The following is a 26569-nucleotide window of genomic DNA, read 5'->3' as shown; positions in this document are numbered from 1 at the left end:
CATTGTTTTTCACTTCCTCAAGCACAGCTTGAGTAAAGAGTTCTTGATCTTATATGTTGTCATTATTATTCTTACAATGCGAAGCAGAAAGACTGAAGTAATTGTGCCTTGAAGGATTTATGGGAGAGGTGATTAGAAGGCCATGCAGACAGGCTAGTTTATGTCTTAAAATTCTGTTGAAAATTTCTTCATAAAGAAAAAAAAATGCTCTTTTATAATTTAAGATACACTACCAGTCAAAACTTTGGACACACTTGATTAAATCTGTGTTCCTCTGTTTAAATTAAATTACTTTTTAACTCATACACACACACACACACACACACACACACACACGCAAATAGAACATAGTTTTTGTCACTACATAATCCCCAAACTTTATTTTGTGCTGTTTCATAGTTTTGACCAAACTATTATTTTAAAATGGAGAAAATTGTAATCCTATATATATATATATATATATATATATATATATATATATATATATATATATATATATATATATATATATATATATATATATATATAAGTAGGCATAATGGTCAGAATCAGAACCACTTAGGTGTGTCTAGACCTTTGCTTGATAGTGTACATCAGATAGTGAATTTAATCCATGTGTGTGTAAATCATGAGTAAGATGAAAATTCTATATTGGACTGTGCATGTAGCAACCTACATTGATCTGGCAATGATGTATGTATTTGGTAATATATAAAGGATTTTCTAATTTAAATCAAACTTATCTGCTTTGAATGTGTCCAGAACATATATGCAAATGTTTTTTTTTTTTTTTTTTTTTTTTGGTGAGTTGAAGTGGTTGAATTAGTGAATGCTCTAGACTCAGAAAACTGCATTGAGTGAGAGTTATGTCTACTAAGGTGTAGAAATTGTTTTTTACCCATGATACTTTTTGTACATTTGTGTTCTTTCGCTTAGTCCTTCGATAACTATTTTAAGCAGTGTGAGATTTCCAGTTCTGGAACCATTGGGAAGACTTGTTGAGAGCTAGCCTTTGCATGCCTTTAAAAGTCAACTGATTCTCATTGTTATAACTGTTATAGTACTCATGAATAAAGGAGCAGAAATGTCCACTGAAAGAATTATTATTTTTCATTGACTGTTCAGTTACATATGCAGCTGTATTCATTTCCATGTGCCCCACCCCATATTATAACATATTATATATATGTTAGCTATGCATAATTAATATAGATTGCTCTCCGGTGTCCATTGGGTTGCAAGGGGTGGTGGTGTGGGGGGAGTTATGGTCTAACCCAATTCAAACAAATAACCTCTCAAATGACCCTCTTAAAAATATGCATACAATACATTGCAAGGAAAATCATTACATAAGTGTTAAGTATTAACTTTTATGTTTTGTGTCTACACTGTACATTTGACAGTTTTTCTATAAACTATTATAGCTATATAAAACCCTTGTGACTCTTCGATTTTTCAGCGCTCTCTAGCGACCCCTGCGGTGAATCTCTTCCAGCACATCAGGCAAGCCTTCAGTCCGCACGTATGGTCCGCGCACTCCGCCAGTGATCAGCGCATGAATCGACAGGGTCCATGTTATAAGTTTGACTTGCCTCCTCTGATTGGACACTGCGGCTATGAATGGGAGAGCCGTTCTCAAAGCTGATTGGCCGCTCCGTCACGTCAATCACGCGTGCAGACGCCCTTTTATAATGCAGCATGGGGCAAAGAACGTAACAAAATGAAGGCTTCTTCTTAGATATAGCTCAGAGCAGATCAAACGATTCCCGGTTATTCACGGATGGGTACGTATTTGATGTTATTAAGGCGCGTTAGGAGGCGGGTGACGGAAGAATGTGTGTTGTTTCTTCAGAAAAGCCCTGTTTGAGGGCAAGCAGCACATTGCAGCAGTAACATGAACGCCACGTTTGCTTTGCGAGGCTCAGCTCAAGAAGTCAGTCTGTTATATTATATCTGCCTTAAACATCCAGCCGATCGCGATCTGTCTCTACATATTAACGTACGTTGAATGCCCAAATTTGCAGAAGCGGTTAACGCTGTCGAGGAAACAGCAGTGTTTACGCTGAAGCGGATACTAAAGTAGCGTGTTAGCTTGTATCTAGCAGCTCATATGGCTCTAACAGTAAGTTATATGTGCAGTCTTGTGGTAAACAACCCGAGATGTTAACCGAAAGCTTGTAGCTTCAATTCAAAATCACGTTATTATGGTTATTCGTAAGCTGTAATCATGATGTCCTTGATCATCACATGTTTCTGAATGCACAGCGTTTCTAACAGTTGCTTTGTAACAATATCTAAATGCACTGTAAAGCTACTTTATATTTAATATGTGTCGATTGTTATTTGCTGATGGCATCCACACCCGAGCTATAGTTTACACAAAGGGCGAGGGAGGTGATTTTGTAATATCGTATTTACTTTCTCATTAAACTTCGCGTTTTTTAAACGTGTTGATGTAGGAGTTGATACATACTTCAGGCCGTGTCTCAATCCAGCTGCACTCCTCCTAGAGCACTTAGAGGCGTCGTTTGGCGCGTGCTGCGCGTGAGTGTAATGGACAACACACTGAAACACGATTAGAGAAAATATAAACTGAACACACAGAGAAACAGTAAACACATTTAATAAACTAGAAGCTGGAAACCCGACAGATAGATAGTGATCGTGGTTATTGTTTACTAGTTATAATGCACATGACATGAGTCCTGGACACGTGTTTTCAACTGGAAATACACTTTAAGACATCACCTCAAGAATACTGTACCACTGATGTATGGATAATCTCTCAGTATGTCAATAATGTAATGTTATTAGTCTAAGTTTTATAAGTTAGTATGACACTGCAAAAATTAAAAATTATTTCATGTAAGATTAGTCTTAATAAATGGCAGTTTTTTGTTGTTTTACTGCAGTCTTGTGTTTTAAAGGCAGTTCTTTTGTGGGAAACATGTCATTTACTGGGTCAGTTTTATAGTTACTGTTTCCTGTCAAACCTTTCTAAACTAGTTTGAGCTATAGAAGTCAACACATGTAAATACTATTTCTATTGTAGATCAGTAGGTGTAAATGATAATTTATTGTGTTCAAGATAACTGTGGCTAAACTATTTAAACAGCCATGTTGTATGTTTGCTATCAGCAGTTTTGTATCTGAACGAACTAGTGGTGCCAGATTATTCTCTTTTGATGTAACTGGTCAATGTAAATCCGATTGTGAGCGCAACAAAACAAAACCAGTAAAACCCATTACAAACGAGGCATTTGTAGCATCCAGTGGAGACATAATTATAGATTGTAATGACTTATACTGTCTTTTTACACTTTGCGTATCGTTGATGAATGTCTTAGTCCACTCGAGCTGCACACAGGCGCAGGTTGTGACCGCAGCTCATGCACGGCTGTGTCTCCATTACTGGCGAGCGCACATGAAGGTTAGTCTGCCCTTGTGGCTCTGATGCATGTGCAGCCTGCTTGCTGCTCCTCAGCTCTGTACATCAGCACTAGACCCGAGTAAGCCCATGCAGGACCCAATTCAGCCTTACTGTACTTCTGTGTCCTGAATGCACCAAATTGTGAATCTTATTTTTTTTCTGAAGATCTATTGCGACTTTATCTGAATGGAAAATTACAGCCACCTAAACGAGGTGCTTTGAGATTTTTTTTTTTTCTAAAGAAACTTATTGATATTCTGAGACACAGAGCTTTTATATATATATATAGTTAATGTCAGTTAATGTCTTTGAGTGATCCAAATGTTCTTTTTCTATTATTATTTAAAAGCGATTATGTAGTTGTACAATGTCCCATTATTTGATGTTTGTTAAAGAAATTGTTCACCTACAATGAACGTTTGCTGATAGTTTACTCCCCATCAGGCCATCCAAGATGTAGATGAATGTGTTTCTTCACCAGATTTGGAGAAATGTAGCATTGCATCACTTGTTCACCAATGGATCCTTTGCAGTGAATGGGTGCCGTCAGAATGAGACTCCAAACAGCTGAAAGAAACAGCTGGCCTATAATAACATGACTCCATCCATCAGTTAACATCTTGTGATGTGAAAAAGACACAAGTATATCATCGATGCATTTTAACTTTTAAATTTAGCTTTTGGCTAAAATTTGTGTCGTCTATCCATAAGATTTCTTTCTTGTCTTGTCTGAAACAGGAGCGAAATATGAACAGTACCATAATGATGAATTTGTTTATTGCCGAAACAAAGCTTTTCACTACACAAGATGTTAGTTGTTGGACTGGGTTTGTGTGAATTATTGTGATGTTTTATCAGATTTTTCGACACTCATTTTGGTGGCACCCATTCACTGCACTAAAAAAAAAATTCTAAATCTGCTCTAATGAAGAGACCAGAAACTCATTTTGTAAGGCCCAAGGTTGAGTGAATCTTATGCAAATGTTAAAAAATTAATAATGAGCATATTCACTTGTTACAATATTTATTAGTCTTATTAGACTTTATTAACATTATTTATAAAAAAAACTCTTTATTGTTCCAAAGCATGATCTGTTTGTAATAATGTTTTTGTAAATGCTGAAATAAAAAAAAAAAATGAATAAATCCTTTAGAAGTATTGTTCATTGTTAGTTCATAACTCATGCAGCCAACTAATATTAACAGTTGGAAAATTTGTGCCTATGTAGGTTTATTTAATTTAAACTGCTTGTATGTTGTATTTATTGCTGTGGTCTTAAGAAACTGTTTGGATGGCCTGTTTGATTCTGTTACATCAAATTCAGTTTATCCTCGAAGGCAGTCACAGTCGCACCTGATAGATGTGCTCTTTTCTCTAGAAGCAGTGCTGCAGTTGTTGTAACAACACAACTTCCACGTCCTAACTGTTCCCCGACTGGATTCATTTCAGACACAGAGCTTGGGTGTTACATTTCATGCAGCTTTCTGCAAGTTATTATCTGTCAAGGCATGCGAAAGGTCTGTGGTTTTTAGCTGACCAACACTTTCTGTAGTTTCTGGTGTCTTGATTGGTTTGAACGTATTTACAGGCTCCTGTTTTTCTATTGCGTCTTGCAGGTTTCTCAGATGAGTTTCATGATATATTGGCATAGACTTCATTGAGTGGGTTGAATATGTCAGATTTGTTGTTCTGGATCAACTGTATGTTTGTTTTGAAGAACTGAAAAACTTCTAGCTAGTCAAGTACATGTTTGAAAATCAGAATTTCTGAGAGCTTTAACAATGGAGCATTTTCTCTCATATTCGTTCTTCAATCTGTTTGTATTCAGTGAGACATAATGCCGATAGTGGACAAGCTCAAAGAGGCTCTGAAGCCGGGCCGCAAGGACTCCAGTGACGAGGGCGACCTGAACAAGTTGCTGGCTTCATCCGCAAAGAAAGTGCTTCTGCAGAAGATCGAGTTTGAACCTGCAAGTAAAGGCTTCAGCTACCAGCTGGAGACCCTCAAGACAAAATATGTGATCCTGAATCCCAAGAATGACGGAGCTGCGGCGCAGAGACCGACTGAACCTGCTCAGATCAAGAGACAACGTAAGATCACCAACACTGACCTTAGGCTCACTGTTTCAGTGCATGTCTCAGGGGTGTTTTTCATTTTCATTGTATATGGGTATTTCTTTCTTAATAAACTGGTATCGTCTTCTGCGACAGTCTTGGAGAGCTTGAGCGACGGGCACACGGATGGGATCCCTGCTCCGCAGAAGATGCTCTTCCCTGGAAACAAGCTGTCCATGAAGTGGGAACGGGTGTATCGGGTTGGAGCCGGCCTCCACAACCTGGGCAACACCTGCTTCCTCAACTCTACCGTGCAGTGTCTCACCTACACCCCGCCGCTGGCCAACTACCTGCTCTCAAAGGAGCACAGCCGGTCCTGTGAGTAACAGCTTCAGTGAATATGAGAATGTGAAAGCTTGAACCGTGTATTGAAAGCCTGCAGTTGCTCGTGCTTAATGTGATAAAACTTAGTGTTCAACTCTCTCATATACAATAACCTGGTTTCCAAAGACTTGTGGGAAGGCCTGGGTCTTAATTAAAAATCCCAGATATTTCAATTAAAAACAGTTATTTCAGTATTTCCATTAAATGCCAGTTATGGAAAGAACAGCTAATTAATTTGACAAGTCATGATTTTTAGCTATTTTTGGCTTAGTTTAAAGGTTATTTTGTCTTATTTTATATAATCTTCTTTGAACTTTTCTAATAACTAGTGTCTCACCCTCACCACTGGTTTAGAGTTTACGTGATCTAAAAACTGCTTGGGGTTGCTTGTTTGTGCCATTTCATGTCTGGAATTCACTATGAATGCCTTTCGTCTCCTTCAGGTCACCAATCTGGATTCTGCATGATTTGTGTAATGCAGAACCACATCATCCAAGCCTTCGCCAACACCGGCAATGCCATCAAACCTGTATCGTTCATCCGAGATCTGAAAAGTAAGAGCTTTCTCATAAAGCTGAACCAAGTTTAAGCAAACATGCAGCACTTCCAGATGTCTTTAGAAGCCAAAAGAGATAACGTGCTAGTTACAGGAAGTGCTGCTAATGACTGCTGTGGAAGTGTTGAGTCATAAGACTTTGGAATATCGTTTCTATTCATTAGCCCACACTCTTCCTTTTTTTCTATCCCTTTCCTCTGTATCCTGTGACATAACCTGACTCTTTTTTTCAAATCCTTTAGAAATTGCTCGCCATTTTCGGTTTGGGAGTCAAGAGGATGCCCATGAGTTTCTGCGTTACACCATTGATGCCATGCAGAAAGCTTGTTTGAACGGTTATCCCAAGTAAGACTACAACCGTAACTAAGTCACTGCAGAAACCAAAAGAGTTTGTCTTATTGGATCAGAGGAATAATGAGCCCTTCTGTTCACAGACTGGACAGACAAACACAGGCCACCACGCTGGTCCACCAGATTTTTGGGGGTTATTTGAGGTCTAGAGGTAAGCACAGACATCACGTCAATTGCTAAGGTAAACATGATGCATTGAGATCCAAGAGTGTGTACGATTGTTACATTGTTACTTTTGCCTGATGTTATGATATTAGCTATATTACCCAGCTTTATGTGTAGATTAATCATAGAAAAATACGGTAATAGATGCACTTCCATTGGAAAGTAAATAGAAGTATCTTATGCCTCCCAAGGCTTGCTTTTATTTGTTCAAAAATACAGTAAAAACTGTAATATTGTGAAATATTATTGCAATTTTAATTGCCTGTGTTTTATTTGAATGTGTTTTAAAATGTAAATGTTTCATTACTGGGAGGCAAAACTGAATTTCCAGCATCATTAGTGTCACAGGATCCTTCAGAAGTCATTCTAATATGCTAATGTAAAGGCTCAAGAAACATTTCTCATTATTATCAATGTTGAAAATGGTTTTTGCGGAAACCATGAACAGGAAGTTCAAAAGAAGAGTGTTTATTTCAAACCGAAATCTTTTATGACACTATAAATGTCTTTACTGTCAGTTTTTGATAAACTGAATAGATTCTTGAAGAATAAGAGAATGCAGTTAAAAAAACAAACAAAAAACTGATTTTGCTGACCCAAAAAGCACACAATGCAAGAATCTGTATCTTTATGCTGTTTTCTTTGTTTTTGCAGTGAAGTGCTCTATGTGTAAAAGCGTGTCAGATACGTATGACCCAAACCTGGACATTGCTCTGGAGATTCGGGTGAGTTTCTGAAAGCCCTGTGGTTCAGTCACGTAAGGATGATGAATGTGTTTTGTCCCAGACTGAAATCTCCTCTCCCCTTTCCTCTTCAGCAAGCGGTCAACATCGTTCGTGCTCTGGAACTATTTGTCAAGCCTGATGTTTTGAGTGGCGAGAATGCCTACATGTGTGCCAAGTGAGTTGTACAACCATAAGCATGGGTCTTTCTTCAAGTTTGTTCAATACCATCAAAATGTATTTATGCAGGCCGCTCAAATTCTTGATTCAGTGAGCAACCCACTCAGAAGTGTGTTAGCATCTCAAGAGCCACAGCTGTTCATCATGTTCTGTTCTTGCTTTAGATGTAAAAAGAAGGTTCCAGCGACTAAGAGGTTCACAGTCCACAGAACATCAAATGTGCTGACGCTGTCACTTAAACGGTTCGCCAACTTCAGTGGAGGAAAAATTACCAAGGTTTCATCCTATACCTGCCAATGACACTCAAACTGGCCTTTGTTCTGTGATCAACCTGCTGACTGATAGTTTTCTGTTAGGACGTTGGCTACCCAGAGTTCCTGAACATTCGCCCGTACATGTCCCAGAGCACAGGCGATCCGGTGATGTATGGCCTCTATGCTGTCCTTGTGCATTCAGGGTACAGCTGCCATGCTGGACACTACTACTGCTACGTCAAGGTGAGCGCCATGTGATGGCTTTACAAAAAAAAAATGTTTATTGATTGTAGATCATTTTATTTTCTGTAGTATATCCCCAAGTAAAAAAAAAGTGTTTAGCAGAAAATATTGTAAGATGAGACTGTCTTTGGGGATTTTCTACAAGTACTGTGGTGGTACCATGGTTAAGTGAGGCAGTGTATTTCATTGGTTTACCACGGTTTTCTATTGCTACATGTCTCAGAAACCATGTAAACCACAATTTTATTTTGTGGTAAAACAGATCAAAAGGCTATTGATTTATAGAGTGAAACATTCAGTTCTGAAAGTAAAAATCCAGTTCAGTGATAACTTATGAACCATTACAGACAGACCTTCTGTGAGCTCAGAGGTTGTTGATCAAAAGTATTTGCATTTGTTGAAGCCGGCAGTTAGCATTTTCTTTCAAGATTATTTTTTTTTTAAATAATTGTTATACAGCAGAATTTCTGGTGAAAACAATCTACTGCTTAACTCCGTAATTGGTCACTACTCTCTGGAATACTTGATTCTGATTGGCCAGTCACAGTATTGACCAAGTCTTTTGTATAATTTCACCATTGTCTGTGGCAACATGCCACAATTTCTTTTCCAAATAGTTCTTTCCCCACCAACGCAAATTAGAAAAGCTCAATGTAGATAATGCGACTCAAAAGCACTTTGTTGTAGATTATGTTGGTATTTTATGGTGAGCATAAAAACCTTTGATAGATGGCTGTAATCTCAGAAGTCCCCAGTTAACTCAAAGATCAAGGAACCAATAAGAGACCCAATGAGCTTGATGAGAGAAATTTAAAGGAGCATTGTTGGAAAAAAAAGTTTTTACTTGTTTCATGCTTAATTGCTATGGCTAATATTCTGACACAAATATCCTTCCGTAGGCCAGTAATGGACAGTGGTACCAGATGAATGACTCAATGGTGCATTCCAGTAACATCAAGGTTGTCCTTAATCAGCAGGCCTATGTCCTCTTTTACCTGAGGTAAGATTCATGTTCTTACATCTACTCTTCATATTTTAGCAGCCAGTAGAGATGCCTCATTTTACAATCACATCTTTTCTGTGGCAGGATCCCTGAAAAGAAAAATACAGATGCTTCTAATATAAAGCAGAACATGGTGCACTCTGGGAGAAATAATATGACACCAGAGCAGCTGAAGAAAAGCACACTCAGTGGTCCTTTGTCTTCACCACATGTTACAAAGGTAGGAAAGTCTTAAATGTGAGGAGAGCTAAAATCTGAAACCCATGAGATAATTATACAAAAATGTTTTACAAAGACCAGTATTTTTTTTTTTAATTCATACGAATGATTTTTGAAAAAACATTTCTGTTAATTTGACACAAAAATATGTCTGATATGCAGTGTTTGTCTACTTTACCACATTGAAAGATGTGAATATATGGATTAAAATTGATAGAAAGATGGTAAATAAGCATTTGCATAAATCACCTGCAAAGTCTGAGAGTGAGATGCGAGTTAGGATTTGGGAAGATAAATAAAGTCGACCTGGGTTTACTCATTAAAAAAACATTTAAATTGTGCAAAAATTAGGTGGGCAGCTCCCAAAACAAGGCAAACGTCTCGGTTACGTACGTAACCCATGTTCACTGATGGAGAGAACGGAGACATTGTCGAACGACATATGGGGTCTCACTTGGGCCCTGTCCCAAATGGCACACTCCGGACTTGTGGACTTCCTCAGAGTCCACACTTCGGTGACGTCATGTAGTGCAGACCTATAGGGCCCTTAGCGCGAGTCCGCGAGGGTGCATTGAGAGGTATTTTGGGACAGACTCGATCGTCACGCCGGAAACAGGAAGAAGGTCTGGTTGACTTATCCCTCTCCATACGGAGCTGAATAAACTTAAAGGTCATCTCATCAGTCCCTTTATTAGAAAAATATCACAAATATCATTAAACAAATTACAGTCTTTAGCATAGAGAACAGGATTCATTTTAATTTCCCAAATAATATGTCCATGTGAAATACACAGCCTGCTTTTACAGTTCTATAATTGTAAATGCCACCTGGGCATTAGAATAGATGTCATGGTTATTTAAATGATAAATACATTTGTACATAATAATACATAATGTTAAATTTTAACACAAAATTAAAATGAGTTTAAGAAAAATGTATAGGTTTCAATATTCATACTACGTTTATATGACTCATAAAGCCATGACATTCGGTTCTATTTATGTAATGAATCATAATGCGATCGTATTATTTAACGCGCTATTATTATGTTTGAGATATCAACTGGTCGATAATGTTTGTATAACTGTAAGTAACAACTGGTAAAATGTACGCCTATGTCATAAAAAACATTGATACTTTTACACTTAAATATTCTCTTCTCAGCCATGTTTACAGTCCATGAGCGAAATATCCTCCCATCTGTTGTCTGATTGGTCTTTCGCAAGGATTCCTGGGTAGTTGAAGTGCGTGGAGCCTGCTTCTATGCGGGCTTCGCGGAAGACCGCTTCAAGGGTACAAAGGGGGCGCTGCTGAGCACACTTCGGAGCGTTAAAATGCTGAATGGGACGGCCTACGGACTCGTAGACTCGGCGAGCACGCGCATTTCAAGTCCACGAGACCGAAAGTCCACATGAAGTGCGCGATTTGGGACAGGGCCTTGGGAGGCCAATCATCTCAGAGTTTAAGAAAAAACGCCAATGAAAATTGGCTAGTGGATTTAACATACCTGAGCCACTCCCCGTGCCAACGGGTATGATTGACAATATACAAATTGACAATGTATGGCAGGTATATTAAAATGAGCATTTATGTATGTACATGTATATTATGTGGAAAAATTAACTGTACGCTAAGTATGTGTGTTGGATAAATAAGTGTATGTGTATATAAATATAAATAGTGTAGTGTGTCCCACAGTTATTATCAGCTGTTCATAAGATGCATTGCCTGAGGGAAGAAACTGTTCCTGTGTCTGGTCGTTCTGGTGCTCAGTGCTCTGTAGCGTCGACCAGATGGCAACAGTTCAAAGAGGGAGTGTGCTGGATGTGAGGGGTCCAGAGTGATTTTAACAGCCCTTTTGCTCACTCTGGATAAGTACAGTTCTTGAATAGATGGGAGGGTTGTACCGATAATTCGCTCAGCAGTCCGGACTACCCTCTGTAGTCTTCTGAGGTCAGATTTAGAAGCTGAGCTGAACCAGACAGTTACTGAAGTGCAGAGGATGGATTCGATGATGGTGGAGTAGAACTGTTTCAGCAGATCCTGTGGCAGGTTAAACTTCCTCAGCTGGCGAAGGAAGTACAACCTCTGCTGGGCCTTTTTCACAATGGAGTCAATGTGAATGTCCCACTTCAGGTCCTGAGAGATAGTGGTGCCCAGGAACCTGAATGACTCCACTGCAGTCACAGTGCTGTTCATGATGGTGAGTGGGGGGAGTGCAGGGGGGTTTCTCCTGAAGTCCACGATCATCTCCACTGTTTTGAGCGTGTTAAGCTCCAGGTTGTTGAGAGTGCACTAGACAGCCAGCTCTTTAACCTCCTGTCTGTAAGCAGACTCGTCACCGTCCTGAATGAGGCCGATGAGTGTGGTGTCATCTGCAAACTTCAGGAGCTTGACAGAGGGGTACTTAGATGTGCAATCGTTAGTGTACAGGGAGAAGAGCAGTGGGGAGAGAACACAGCCCTGGGGAGCTCCGGTGCTGATTGTACGGGTGCTGGATGTGTATTTTCCTAGTCTCACTAGCTGCTGCCTGTCTGTCAGGAAGCTGTTGATCCACTGACAGACGGAGGTGGGCACGGAGAGCTGAGTTAGTTTGGGCAAGAGGAGGTTTGGGATGATCGTGGTGAAGGCAGAGCTGAAGTCCACAAACAGGATCCTCGCATAGGTCCACGGTCTGTCTAGGTGTTGCAGAACATAATGCAGTCCGATGTTTACTGCATCATCCACAGACCTGTTTGCTTTGTAGGCAAACTGAAGAGGATCTAGCAAGGGTCCAGTGATGTCTTTCAGGTGGGCCAGCACCAGTTTTTCAAATGACTTCATGACTACAGACGTTAGAGCCACAGGCCTGTAGTCATTTAGTCCTGTAATTTTGGATTTCTTTGGGATAGGGATGATGGTGGAGCGTTTGAAGCATGAAGGGACTTCGCACAGTTCCAGCGATCTATTGAAGATCTGTGTGAAGATGGGGGCCAGCTGGTCAGCACAGGATTTCAGACAGGCTGGTGTAACGCAATCTGGGCCTGGTGCTTTTTTCCTTTTCTGCTTCCGGAAGACCTGGCGCACCGCATCCTCGCTGATCTGTATTGCAGGTGTGGGGGAGAGGGGGGATGCAGGAGGTGTGAATGGTGAGAGCGGTTGATTAGAGAGGTGATCAGGATGGGTTGCAGGAGCTGTGAATGGTGTGAACGGTTGTTTGGAGAGGCATTCAGGGTTGGTTGCAGGAGTTGTGAATGGTGTGAATGGTTGTGTGGGGAGGTGTTCAGGGCAGGTGATGGGTGTTCTTTCAAACCTGCAGTAAAACTCGTTCAGATCGTCTGCCAGTCGTTGATTCTCCACAGTGCTGGGGGGGTGGTGTCTTGTAATTGGTTATCTTCTTTAGGCTTTTCCACACTGATGCGGAGTCGTTCAAAGTGAACTGAGTTTTTCAGAATAATTCCTCTTTGCCACTTTGATCTCCTTTTCCAGCGTGTATTTAGCCTGTTTATACAAGACATTGTCCCCCTTCCTGTAAGCATCTTCTTTGGCCTGACAGAGCTGTCTGAGTTTTGCAGTGAACCACGGTTTGTCATTGTTGTAATTTAGTTGAGTCTTGGTAGGAATACACATATCCTCACAGAAACTGATATATGATGTTACGGTCTCTGTGAGTTCATCCAGATCGGTGGCAGCAGCTTCAAAAACACTCCAATCAGTGAGGTCAAAACATTGTTTTTGTCAAAACAGGATTGTAAATCCTGCTCTGCTTCATTAGTCCATCTTTTTACAGTCCTTAATACAGGTTTAGCTGATTTTAGTTTCTGCCTGTAGGTCGGTATAAGATGAACCAGAAGGTGATCAGAACGTCCCAAAGCTGCTCGTGGAACAGAGTGAAATGCATCCTTTATTGTTGTGTAACAGTGATCCAATATATTACTGTCTCTTGTGGGACAAGTAACATGCTGTCTGTATTTTGGCAGTTCACGGGAGAGATTGGCTTTATTAAAGTCCCCAAGAATGATTAAAACAGAGTTTGAGTGTTGTTGTTCTGTCTCTGTGATCTGCTCAGCGAGTTTCTGTAAAGCTGAGCTCACGTGCGCTTGAGGAGGGATGTAAACACTAACCAGAATGAACGAATAAATCTCCCGCGGCGAATAGAACGGCTTGCAGTTAATGAAGAGCGTTTCGAGATTTGAGCAGCACGTCTTCTTTAACACAGTTACATCTGTACACCACCGTTCATTGATGTAAAAGCATGTCCCGCCGCCGCGCGATTTCCCCGTTGATTCTGCGTCGCGATCCGCCCTAAACAGCTGAAAGTCCGGCAGATGGAGCGCGCTGTCCGGTATGGTGTCATTCAGCCAAGTTTCCGTGAAACACAGAGCAGCAGAGTGAGAGAAATCTTTATTTGTCCGAGAGAGCAGAAGCAGTTTGTCCGTTTTGTTGGGTAGAGAGCGGAGATTTGCCAGATGGATGCTAGGCAACGGCGTTCGAAATCCGCGTTTTCTGAGTCTCACGAGCGCGCCAGCTCTTTTTCCCCGTCTGCGCGTCCTCTTGAAGCGTGTGATCAGCGCAGCCGCTCCCCCGACAAGAATGTCCAGCAAAACATCAGAATAGTCGAAAACCGGTGAAATATCGGGAGATGTGTGTTGCCGAATATCCAGCAATTCGTCCCTGGTGAAACTGATTGCAGGAATATAACTAAAGACAGGACAAACTAACAAAAACACAAAAACAACTGCAGAGCACGTCACGGAGGCAGCCATCCTGTATCGGCGCCACTCGTCATGAGTTTAGTTTAAACACAGATATCAACGTGTGCTGTTCACGTCTCCATCAGGGAACGAGGGTTACGTACATAACCTAGACTTTCCCTATCTGTCGGCCACTACGAGTTATGTCGAACGACATATGGGGTCCTATGGAAAATGCCAGAACTTGAACACTGTCACAACAATGTGGTGCTGCAATTGTCGACAAGCCGTGGCGTGCCACAAAAGCTACGCTTAAGGTCGTAACCATCCCAAAGCTCCAGCGCAAATTTACTGACCTTGGTGCTGAAGGGGCCAAAGGGTGAGTACATCGCTGCTGGAGAAGGCCATGCTGCTGTTCCGCCCACACAAAGTGGAAGGGATTTCAACCTTCGGAGAAAGATTGCTTCAAATCTTCCCTATTTGATCTTACTGCTTGGCAATGACAATGGGGAAGCGAGCCTTAGGAAAAGGTCGCTACGGAGACCACATCCTACCTTGTAGGGAGGTGACCTGTGGAGATACTGATATGGACTGACCCGGGGGGCAGTACTACATATGGAATGGGTCTCTGAGGCAGGTCCTACCTTAGAGTAGGGATGGAACAGCTGCCAGAAGAGACTGACAGAGCGGGTCTGTCAAGGGAAGACACGTGTTTGCCAAGAGGGAAACCTTACCGTTGAAGAATATACATATGGGATTACCCATAGGGAATCAAGCCATATGGACACCTAGCCCAGTACAGGGGCTGACCAGAGCTCCGGCATGCTAACACCAGTACTGGGTGTGGCGACAGACCAAGTCTGACTGCCGAGGGTGCTGGAGGCTGCTCAACCTTCCCGCCAATTACCTGTTACCCAACACACGGGAAGAAACTGGCTATTCACAAAGGTTGTTAAACCTCGCGAAGGTGTTAGGTGTCGCCCAGCCCGCAGCTCGACAGATGTCTTCCAGAGAGGCGCCGTGCGCCAGCGCATAGGAGGAGGCCACACTCCATGTAAAGTGGGCCCTCTCCCCCAGGGGGCACGGCTCGCCTTGGGAATGGTATGCCAAGGCGATGGCATCCACTATCCAGTGGGCCAACCTCTGCTTGGAGACAGCCTTCCCCTACTGCTGACCTCCAAAGCAGACCAGGAGCTGCTCAGAGCTTCTGAAGCTCTGGGTGCGGTCCACGTATATGCGAAACGCTCTTAAGGGACACAGCAACGCCACAGCTGGATCTGCCCCCTCCAGGGGCAGCGCTTGCAGGTTCACCACCTGGTCTCGGAAGGGAGTGGTGGGAACCTTGGGCACGTATCCTGGCCGGGCCTGTATACACGGGCGGTGCTCCGAAAGACAATGCTCGTGACAGTCAACCAAAGACAGGAAAAGACAGCATCCAGAAGGACACGGGTAAAATGGCATCTTGAAAAAGACGCGAATCCTCCTTGATTTGCTCTTTTAGAAACTGCTCTTTTAGCCGAAGCGCCCAGGGGAATCGCCGTCACAGGGACACCGCTGTACTGCACCATCACACCGACCAGAAACAGCTCTCGAACACACAGATGAAGGCTTTGTAGTGACTAGATGCATCAACTACTCTGCTCTGAAGCAAAAATCTAATGAGTGGATGCACCTGTCGCCCTATTTATACCCCTTTGGCAAGGGGAGTGGCTCCGGTATGTTAAATCCACTAGACAATTTTCATTGGAGTTTTCTTTTAAACTCCGAGATGATTGGCCTCCCAAGTGAGACCCCATATGTCGTTCGACATAACTCGTAGTGACTGACAGATAGGGAACACAATATTAACCTTAATGCAACCTTTTGGTCTCATGTATATCTCTCATGTGACGCAAAGTCTCTTTGGAATAGAAGTCACAGCACATTTCAGACTTATATTCTAGAAATTGCATAATTATGTCTAGTGGGTTAAACAGTCAAAAGAGGCTACCCCTGCATAACAACACATTTTTTCAAAACCTATTTTTTTTCTCCTTTTTCAGAAGCTTGATCCTGCTCTGCTGAGGAAAATCCAGTCAGTGGATGGGGGTCTTGGTATTCCAGTAGTGAGAAACTCTTCAGGGGTCCAATCGCCGAAGATGTCTAATGGTACGGGGAACTCCCATGCCCCGCCTAAGCCGGCCAGTGGACCCACAATGATCGAGGAGCCCTTTAAGAAAGTGAAGAAGCCCATACCTCAGCCTCTGTCCCATAGAAGCACTACTGCTCCATCCAACGGCCTCCCCAAACCTGACTCTGACAAGAGGAGCAACAGCGAGGGCCGCGGCCTGCCATCATCTACCTCACTCAAATCCCTGTCTGATAGCTCCTCAGCAGACACCTCCTCTGAGTCTAAAGTAAGTTTTAGAGTTTCCCTTTTAGTTAAAAGTGGTCATATGATGAGAGTTCAAGTATTCCTTTCTCATTGGAGTTTTACGAGTTCTTCGTGCACAAAGAAGATCTGTAAAGTTACAAAGACTAAAGTTTCAAATCCAAAGAGATGTTCTTTATCAAAGTTAAGAGTCAACCACACTCTCCTAAAATGGCTTGTAAGGAAGAAATAAAATGGAAAATACAGAATTTAAGGAAAAATAAAATGGGTTTCATGTGGCCCTAAATTAAAAGGTAGCTACTCTATGGAGTTTAATTGTGAACAAACAAGTTATGTTTATATTCATTCTTTCATTCATATTGTGATAAATTTCAATATAATTTAACCTGATAAACATTCTGATTAATATTTTTGGCCAAACCATCCAGCCCTATATCAATGTTCATCTCAGATGTTTTTGTGTTTTCTCTCAGGAGTCTATTGGCACGAGGAGCGCGCCTGTTGGCAGCATGTCTGGTGTGAACAGTCCAGCATCTCCAGCTAAGAGCACAGAGCGTGTGACCTCAGAGGAGCAGAAGATGATGAAACTCAAACCCCAGGCCCTCACCAATGTCTCATCAGAGCCCGTCAGCACCATGTCCCCGCCGCCCGCCAAACGACTCGCCCTGTCCGCCAAGAAGGTCAGTCTACCAGCTCCATCCACCCTTGTTTCATCTGCTGGTGGTTTTTAAGACCGTTTGTGTGTTTCCCTTGCCATGTCTGTCCACTTCACTCCTTGTCGATGTACGGGTGTTGAAAAATTATTTTCTTAAAATCTGGAGCCTTGACATGTTGCTCACACTGGCCAGTAATAATACAATAATAATACGTTTACGTCTTTCAGCTTATATCCGTCTTGTGGGTTCGCAGTCTGCATTGCAGTCCTTTTTAAATTATTATTTTTTTTATTTAATTTTTTTATTTCTAACAACTTCTAATTCTTCTCTGCTACACTTTCTTTTTTTCCTTCCCCCTTCCTACTTTTTTTCTTTTTTGTTTGGTCTTGATAATTTCTTTCCCATATGGTTCCCTTTGTCATTGTCATGTTTCATGGCTGTTTTTTTATTTTATATTTTTTTTAGACCACAAAGTTTTTATTTATGTCAATAACTGCAGGCCACTCCCCGGCAGAGCCCGAGCAGCAGCACTGAGGCCCCGCCCAATTCATCTCATCATCTGTCCAGTGACCCCTCTCACCTTCTCAGCCGGGCCTCAACCCAACCGCACCACAGGTACTCCCTCGCTCTGTAAGTGAGCGCAGATTTGGCTGAATTTTAAATCACCAAGCCTTAAAAATAATCAAAATAGATGCGCTTTTCACAATCCAGTCGATTCAAGTGGAGCATAATTGATACTTATATTTGACTTGATGTGACTGTTAGGAATAGGGGAGTAGTCTATTAAGTTGTACACAAACAAAACTTTTAGTTATTAATGGTACATTTAAGTTTAGGCTTTGGGTCGTTGTGCTGGATCAGAGCTGCTTTGCTGCTGTCATGACACTCGGCACACATCTTGCTAGCTTTCGACTGTGCACATCCCACGTTTCCCTGCTTAAAATCTAGTGAGCTGAGGTTCTGTTTTAATGCAGCAAAGTTGCAGAAGGTGGGCAGCTCTTAAAATTTTTAGCCGAATTCTAATGATTGTATCTTTCACTGACAAGAAAACCCCAGAAGTCATTGTGGAAAGTTGTAAAATAAATGCTTATTATAAATATAGTGAATTCAGTACTGAAAAGCATTGATGATAATAATAGTACTGTGTGTGTGTGATGTATATTGGTTAATTAGTCATAACTGGCAACTAAAAAACAAACCAAAAAAAAAAAACCCGCGTTGAAAGTAGTCATGAACTGAGTCTTCTGAATGCTTTATATCAGGAATCTCCATTTTAGTTAGGATTTAGTTTATTCATGCATATCACTGTAATCTTTATTCAAAATATTAAAGGGATGGATCACCCAAACATTTCACTCCGCTATACGTCACACTAGAGAAGAAAAGTAGGTTACAATTTCCATTTCTACTGACTCTAAGATGAAAGTCTGAAGAACTCTCACTAACTTGCATTAAAGTCATAAAGCAATAGAAGTAGCAACAGATCTTTTCTACCATATTTTAATGTACATGAGATTGTAATAGATTATCAAAGTATTATGATGTTTTGATAAATTGAGGTAAAAATAAATAAATAGAAATAAACATGCACGGATGAATCGTTCACAATAAGATCAAAGTGTGAATTATCATTTCATGCTGACTTTAATCTTGTGTGTTTTTTCTTTTTCTCTTTACAAATACCAGAAAAAATTATGGTAATGCCTTAGTTTAGGGTCCAATTGCTTATTAGAATGGATATTATATGTATACTGACTGTTCATTAGTACTTACAAAGCTCATATTAATATTTTATTCTGCATGACCATATTTTAGATCCCATTACTCTACCCCGTACCTAAACTTAACAACTACTAACTATTCATAAGAAGCAAATTGGGAAATTTGTTAATAGTGGGAATAGTCATAGTTAATAGTTTGTAAGATAAGTTTGTGTTAATGGTGTGAATTAGACCGAAAAGTGTGACCAAAACAAAATTTAAAAAGAACTGAAATTATTTTTAAAATGTTTGGAGTCTGCTTGCGATGTTTGTTCAAATTTACAATAATTACAGAAGTTAAATATTTAAGAATTTTATTTTCTCACCCTCGTGTTCAAATCCATTTCGATTTGTGTTAAACATCTGTAAATATGGGTAAATTCAGTGCAGTGGCAGTATACAGTGACACTCTTTAACACCGCACTTACTGTGGTAGCCATTGTTTTGATTTATATTACCTGATATTTAAGCAATTTTAAGAGTAAAACTATTGCGGTAACCCTCATTTCCTTCTCAAGAGGGAAAGACATTTAGTTAATGTTTATTAAAATGTTTAGTTATTTTGAGTGAAACATTTCTTATACTTTTTAGGTGTTTATCAAGGTAGTAGAGGAATATCAATACAGTGCTGCTTTTTTATAACATTTTATAAAATATTTTATACATTTTATACATTCCCCAAATCAATTGATAGTGCCATGACTGAAGAGAGATGTATTGTTATATCTATTCTCATTTTACATTCTACAGTTAATATTTAAAATTCTTTCTTTTGCACAGATTTTCAACTCATTCGCTCAACCTGCAATCTTCACATTCAACTGACCATCTTAAAGAATTGAAAAGTCCCCTTAAAAGGCCCTCCTCCACTCTGGAGCTGCCCGCTCATGCTTGCTTTCCGCAGACCAATGGTTTTAAGCCCAGTACACCCAGACCAATTCAATGCCAGGACCCATCAGCCTCAGCTACAGGAGTACCCCAGTTACTCAGTCCCACTCTTAAAAAGAAGAAAAAGAAACTAAAACGACGACATTCAGAAGTAGAGCACGACGCCCCTAAAGCCTCGCCCCCAGAAGAACCAAAGCCAAGTACTGAAAACAGAAAGAAGAAGAAAAAGAGGAAAAGGGAAAAAGATGCAAATGGTCTTGAGCCCCATCAGGATGAGGACTGGTGTCTTGGAGAGACTTGGACCATCGTTTCAGAAGCCAAAGAAAAGGAGTCTGAGACATCTAGAGCAGCAGATAACCGTGAGACCAAACCTCAGTCAGTGTCTCCGATTGACCAGCAAGAGACGGACCCCGTCCCGAAGAAGAAAAAGAAGCACAAACTCAAAGAGCAGCTTAAAGAGATCAGCAATGGAGCCGTGACTTCAAAGTGGTAAGTTGGTTACTGAGATCTTTAATAAACTGTTTATTTAGTTGTTGTTGTTTTTTAAACATACACTAGGGCTGTGTACTTGGAGTCCAAAGTATATTTCAATTTTAATGCGTGAATTCACTACCAATATAAAAAAAATTACAATGGTTACAGCATATCTTTAAATGCATAATGCTACTGTAAAACTGAATTCACTTTAACTGTAAAAACTGTCTTATTCTTTTATTTCAGTGCTGTTGTAAATGAGGTCAGTGGTGCAGACACAGAGTGCCTAGGAGAGACCAAGACGAAAAAGAAAAAGAGAAAACTAAAAGATTTCAGAGAGGAGGATGAGAGACCGAGGAATAAAGAAAAACTTCACCTGGAGCTTCAAGAGACCAATGGAGTCGAGTCTCCTAGTCAGATGGACAATGTGGTCAAGCAGAAATCTGGTAATCCTAGCACAGGTGGTATTATACTATTCTGTTGTAGACTTCATAGACGTGTTGTTGTTGTTTTAGTACATTGGTCTCAAACTCAACTCCTCAAGGGCCACAAGCTTACAAACAGGTTTGATTTGAGCTTTGTCCCTCCAGTACTTGAGTTTGAGACCACTGGTTTAGTATTTTAAAGAATAATGGGGCAGTTCATTTGCTTTAAGGGCATCATCCATAACTATTGTGAAACGTCTGCCATTTTCTGTTACAGCTGCCGTGATCGTTTGGGACAGCCAGGTAAAAGATGGCTACAAGCGCAACCAGAAACATCGGGAAGCAGAGGGCACATCGAGAAAAGACCCATGCTCTGCTCATATGGGCTGGGATGGCAAGAAAAGCTGTGATGTGGTCGAGGAGCTCCTCAAGAATTCCTCAAATAAAGCTTATGGGACTGAGGGTGAGTTTTCGGTCATATGTCAACTAAAGCTTTTGCGCAAACCCTCTCCATTTCCCTGAGACTTGGAGAAGTTAAAATTCAGTTACAAGTAGTTCTTAAAGTAGTTCATTGTTAGACATTTCAAATGAAATCGGACGATTTCTGTTTGTGTTGTGATTCATTTTAAAGGCTTGTTTTTGTGTTCAGAACTATACTGGGGGAAAATGAATGATGGAAAAACAGAAAACAATTGGTAGTTGAATTCTTACATTTTATATGTACTTCCTGTTTACTCTTATGTGAAGCACAGGAAAAGTGAATTAAGATTAACCAAATGACTTATGCTTTTAAAGTTGTCAACCACACCTATGCTTGAATTCTGAAATACTGAACGCATCTTGAATGATTTCACTCAACAGTCCTCAGTTGGGAAGGAGATCTGTCAGCCGTTAGCAGAGATGCTGCAGAGGATGCACGCTATGCCCAAAACGAGACCGTCATTGACGAGTGGGACAGGGAGTTTGACAGTGGAAAAGTGAGGACTGCCATTTACTTTTACACATTGCTCACACTAGGTTATATCCTAGTACATGGTAGATTTTATTATATCATAGTATATTTTAGTGTTCGGCCTACATATGAAGTCATTTAATCTCTTTTCTCTTGAATAGGTAAAGAAAATAAAAAAATACAAAACGGAGAAGAGGAGAAAGGGAAATGTCTTCCAGAAGATCCAAGAGCATCGTAACAAGTGGTCAGTCACACCGGGAGGCAGACGGAGCAGTCTGGGGTTTCGCCATTGAAAGGTACACTTTGTTTTTTTTTTTCTGTTAATTTCTAGCAGTAAATACTTTTCCTTTGCCAGCTACAAGATTACTAAAAAATTATCCATTCTTTCTAATATACATTAAGGAATTTGTAACATTGAGTTTTTATGTAGTTTTTTTTCCTATAGTGGCCAATCGCATTAAGCAATGTCCTTTTGGTGACGCTAAAAACACAGGTCAAGTCTTCACACTAGTTATAGCAAGAAAATATTTGTGCTCCAAAATAAAGCCGCCATCAGTAAAATAATCTGTAGATTAAGGTGGTTTATAATTAAAACCTCTTGCAAATTCACATGCTGCTATTCGAATGTGAACATTTTTATTAAAAATAAGTTAACAAAGTATCTTTTTCCTTTATAAATCTGTTTTGTAAAGAACAGTATCCATCAGCTTGAAATGAATTGTTGCATCCATAATTTTATTTTATCTCTCGAACACTTGATAGGGAGATTATTATTTTTTTTAATATATTCAAACTTTTTATAACCAGCTGTTTTCCTGTCTTGCTGCAGTTTTAAATGTGCCCTGACCAGACCAGTTGTCTTATTGGATCAGCAGGAGTCGCATCTGTCCGAGGTTCTTCTGAAGAACACAAGAGCGCAGCAGTACTGTGAAATCAAGCGATGAGCCTGAGGTCTTCTCCTGAGGCTTTAGTCACCGTCTGAAATCCAAAACACACACCACTAGCAGTGCCATAATGATCTTAGGATCATAGGAAATACGATAAACCGGAGAGTTTGCACCCTGTTATAACCTTTAATGATCTGAATTATTCTTATTGTAATGAGATTAAATGTTTACCAGTGACTGATTATTTAGAGCATTCAGGCTGTGATGGCCACTGATGAAATCGACCTGATCTGAGGTCTTTTATTGAGAAGAAAACCCTCGCAGTTTCTAAAAATGGGGAGAATGTAGCCCCTCGCTCAAATGACTCCACCAATATCATTGTTCCCTTCATGGAATCCTTTTGTTCGCTAAATTATTTAGCTTTTTCGTATTTGGGCCAGATGTTATCAGGCAGTTGTTTGCCTGAATGGATCATCTCTCTGTTGGAGGAAGTAGTGTTTCCACAGACACAGACCTGCTTGCAATACATTCAGTACAAAACCTGCTTGAATCCTAGTCCTCCTCCAACTCCCCTTTGCAGTGTTCGATTTTTGTCGTACTTTTACACAAGTCTTTTGTGACCATTTCCGCCGTTTTTATAAGATTTCTTCCACCGTTTCCAGTCAGACGACGTTGGTCTTTTATGCACAGAGCTGCATACAACAATGCAATACATTTCATCCATGTGAGCTAAAACACAAAAAACATGGGCCTTAACACAAACCACTGTGTTTTTGTGGAGTATCCCTTTGTCTTTGGTTTAGCGTCTCTTTCCTGTATCTCTTTCCTACTTTCTATGCAACTACAGCAATCCCTCGGATGCCCTGCGAAGGGTTCAGTCCAGGGAAAAACTCGACAAAAGCTGGTCCAAATGTCATCTGTCCGTTCGCAATGCTATTATACATTGTGTCAGAATGATGTACATGCTTATCCACTGAAGAGCGTCACTGGAGTAAACCAATGTGGAAGCTTTCCTATTTAGGACATTGTACAGTCTACCTTGTGCTCTCCGTGCCCTCCTCCTGTCATCCTTTCATGAATCCTTGGGTTTTAGAAAAGTTGCCTTGGTTTTATTTTAAAAAAATGAATAGAACATGTTGCAAATTATACTTATTAAAACATGTTCACATGCACAGTGCTAAACTGAAGCCTAATGGATTTAAGGTGTGTGGAGTTGTAAATGGGGAATTTTATTAACCAATAGATGTGTGTCTGGAAGGTCTTGTTCTGGACCCAGACACAGAGCGTTCTGTAGGATGTGTCTGTATTCTCTTAGAACAGAGATGTTCTTTTCAGAGACTGAAAGCTGAAGAACACACGAGTGTCTTTGTCATATTTGAACTGATAGTTCTGTACCTAATGCCTTTTCTGAAAACACAAAGTCATTCAGTATTGCAAACACATAAAAATATACTGGTGCAATAAAATTGTGATTTTATTTGTGTGTGTGTGAAAATCTTGGTTTTCAATCCAATAGCAGAAAATCTGACTAATATAAAAGTTTTGTATTTTGAGTGTTTCAATTGAGAAAAAGTAGTTTGTCACTAGATAACTGAAGATCGTTTAACATTACTATCATAAAACATATGACGTGCTTATATTAAATGTGAAGCTAACCTATATCTTACCTTGAACATTTTTTAAACTTCACATCAAGTCTGACTGCTGAGGTTGACCAGCCTAAAAATGAAAAAATAATAATAATAATTCCAAGATCATATTTTCAAGAGTATTTTGATTCGGCTTGGACTTGAATGAGCTGGTCTTGTTTAGTCCTAAAAATTCTGATATTGAATCTGAGACTGTGTTTTTAAGACTATCAGGACCTTTAATCTCAAGCTGGTCTTAACTAGTCAGAACAAATATGGTCTTTGATTCAGATTAGAGTCCAACTCTTGTCCAGACTCGAGTGCTTCAACACTGTTGCGGAAAAGATGTGACCTTTTAGTAATTATTTCATAAACTGATTTCTTAAATACTAACAAAAGTGTAATTTAGTCCTTTAGAATATATATATATATATAAAAAACTGCTTTGTCTTGAAAATGTGTTTAGCATGCAGGTATCTTATCAAAGTGCCTAGCACATTTTAATGCTGAGCAGAGTGTGAGTGAGCCCATGTTCCTCTATTTTTAAAGAAATTAATTTCTGTTACTTTTGCATGACCTGTCTAGTCGTCTGTGCTTCTTGGATATTTTCCTTTTTGATTCAGAAGCATTTGGATCATTTTGTGATCAGGTTCTATAACTTTTCCAGGCTTCGAAATCACAATAATAAAACTGTCTGATATTTAAGTGAAATTAGTTTTATCTTGGCAGTTCAAATCAAGCAGGGACAACAAAAGTTTAATTTATATATGTACATTTTATGTAAAAATGATCCAAACACAGGATATTCATAGACAAGAACAAACAGGGCTTAATGAACACACTACAAGTGCCTCAATTCCACTGTCGATAATTAATATGGATATGTTTGTCGGATGTAATGAGAGCTTTCTTCTTTTTCTTCCTCTCGCAGTGTTTCATGACTGTTGTGAATTTGTCGTCACCCACTGGTTGAGATGATAGAGATACACTGTGATCAGAAGTGATCCCGGTTCATTTGTGTACTGAACATGTTTCTATCAAACAGTTGGCTGGTACATTTGAAAAATGTGTAAATTAATAACACCAAGAGGGGAAACAATTATATTAGATCCATAAATCACTCTTTATTAAGTAACTGAATTAACATAATGCATCAGAAACTGAAAATGAAGACACTACTGGTCAAACGTTTTGACTTTTTAAATGTTTTGGAAGTCTCTTACACTCGCTGTAAATATTTGATTATAATACAGCAAAAATTGTGAAATACTTTTACAATTTGATTATTTGATTGTAATTTATTTTAAGATGTACTTTATTCCTGTGATGATTTTTCAGCATCATTGCTCCAGTCTTCAGTGTCACACGATCCTTCAGAAATCACTCTAATATGTTGATTTGCTGAACATGTTTCATTATTATCAGTGTTGATGATGGTGAAAGTCTTTAATGTTCCTCCGTGTCCTGCGTCACTTAGTGTAGATCAGGTCAGAGAAGTCCTCAGCTGTGCTCTTCACTCCAGATGTTAGTCCAGAGAGAGTGGGAATTGCATCAGATTAATGTGCAGCATTACTGAGTGTACAATTTTGCAACACTGGGAATATAGAGGACTTATTGTATGAAATACTACAATCATTATTTAGAATTCACCAAATAAATTTGTCTGTTATGTTTGTTATTCATTCGGATCGCATCTTATCTAAACTCAAAACGCTGCTTGAACGAGTGTGAAGATATTAAAAATAATAAATACATAAAATTATGAACGTGCTAATGTGTTTATTTTGTTCTCAGTATTTTCATAGCATTAAATGATAAAGGCATTACAAAAAAAATATTATATTCCATCAATGAAACCACAAAGGTGACGGGGAGGTATGTATAATTGCAATATAAAGTCATTTTGAGTGTTATTGCTATTAATATTATAAATAAAAAAAAAAAGGTACATGTAGTATAAACATATGACAATGTTTGCAACAGCTCCAAGTCTCACGCGCAGTGTAGCCTATACGTCACCGTCCGAATCCGTTCACTTATTTGTTCACGCCTTCAATGAGTGAACGAGTGAGGGATTTCAGACACATCATGTCACGTCACAGCTCAGTTTTGGGCGGGGCTCGATGTTTTATGGGAACACAGCAGCAGTGTTGCCAAGTCCACGGTTTTTGAACACTGTTGCCGCGAGTTGTTTTTCATGTCTGCGGGTTGTAGCGACTCCAATAACATTATATATATATCCCCCGGAACCATAGACTATATTCCCGGAACGCGATTTTTGACTGGGAACCC

The 26569-nt window shown here is 39.9% G+C and overlaps 1 protein-coding gene across 5 annotated transcripts; it reads left to right on the top strand.

Moving 5' to 3' along the window:
* Positions 1–1641: 1641 nt before the first annotated feature.
* On the top strand, positions 1642–24126 carry LOC132140817 (ubiquitin carboxyl-terminal hydrolase 36-like). Of its 5 annotated transcripts, XR_009433837.1 has the most exons (22): positions 1643–1784; positions 5260–5521; positions 5642–5863; positions 6313–6423; positions 6668–6770; positions 6860–6927; positions 7596–7666; positions 7759–7841; positions 8008–8119; positions 8200–8340; positions 9240–9340; positions 9428–9563; positions 16279–16632; positions 17081–17287; positions 17763–17878; positions 19804–20400; positions 20632–20846; positions 21088–21273; positions 21672–21787; positions 21924–22058; positions 22592–22910; positions 22945–24126. XR_009433837.1 is itself a non-coding variant. In XM_059549831.1 (21 exons), exons 2-20 carry the CDS (start codon positions 5269–5271, stop codon positions 22053–22055), a joined length of 3309 nt encoding a protein of 1102 aa, XP_059405814.1. In that variant the 5' UTR covers positions 1643–1784; positions 5260–5268; the 3' UTR covers positions 22056–22058; positions 22592–24126. The 5 variants fall into 5 exon arrangements, 3 of the variants coding, with proteins under 3 accessions (XP_059405828.1, XP_059405814.1, XP_059405803.1); XR_009433838.1 differs by lacking the exons at positions 22592–22910; positions 22945–24126 and adding an exon at positions 21460–21505 and having other exon boundaries at positions 1642–1784; XM_059549831.1 differs by having other exon boundaries at positions 20632–20831; positions 22592–24126.
* The last annotated feature ends 2443 nt before the right edge of the window (positions 24127–26569 follow it).

This window comes from Carassius carassius, chromosome 1, assembly GCF_963082965.1.
Source record: "Carassius carassius chromosome 1, fCarCar2.1, whole genome shotgun sequence".
Lineage (NCBI taxonomy): Eukaryota > Metazoa > Chordata > Actinopteri > Cypriniformes > Cyprinidae > Carassius > Carassius carassius.
The sequence above is the reverse complement of the archived record's forward strand: the minus strand, read 5'-3'. Positions and strand labels throughout refer to the sequence as shown.

What these genes read in the sequence shown, in the direction of transcription:
- LOC132140817 (XM_059549820.1), top strand. Translation starts at nt 5,269, where the DNA reads ATGCCGATAGTGGACAAGCTCAAAGAGGCTCTGAAGCCGGGCCGCAAG. An exon ending in TGTTTGAACGGTTATCCCAA is followed by an intron (nt 6,771 to 6,859) that starts GTAAGACTACAA and finishes TTCTGTTCACAG; the next exon opens with ACTGGACAGACAAACACAGG. An exon ending in TATGTCCTCTTTTACCTGAG is followed by an intron (nt 9,341 to 9,427) that starts GTAAGATTCATG and finishes TTTCTGTGGCAG; the next exon opens with GATCCCTGAAAAGAAAAATA.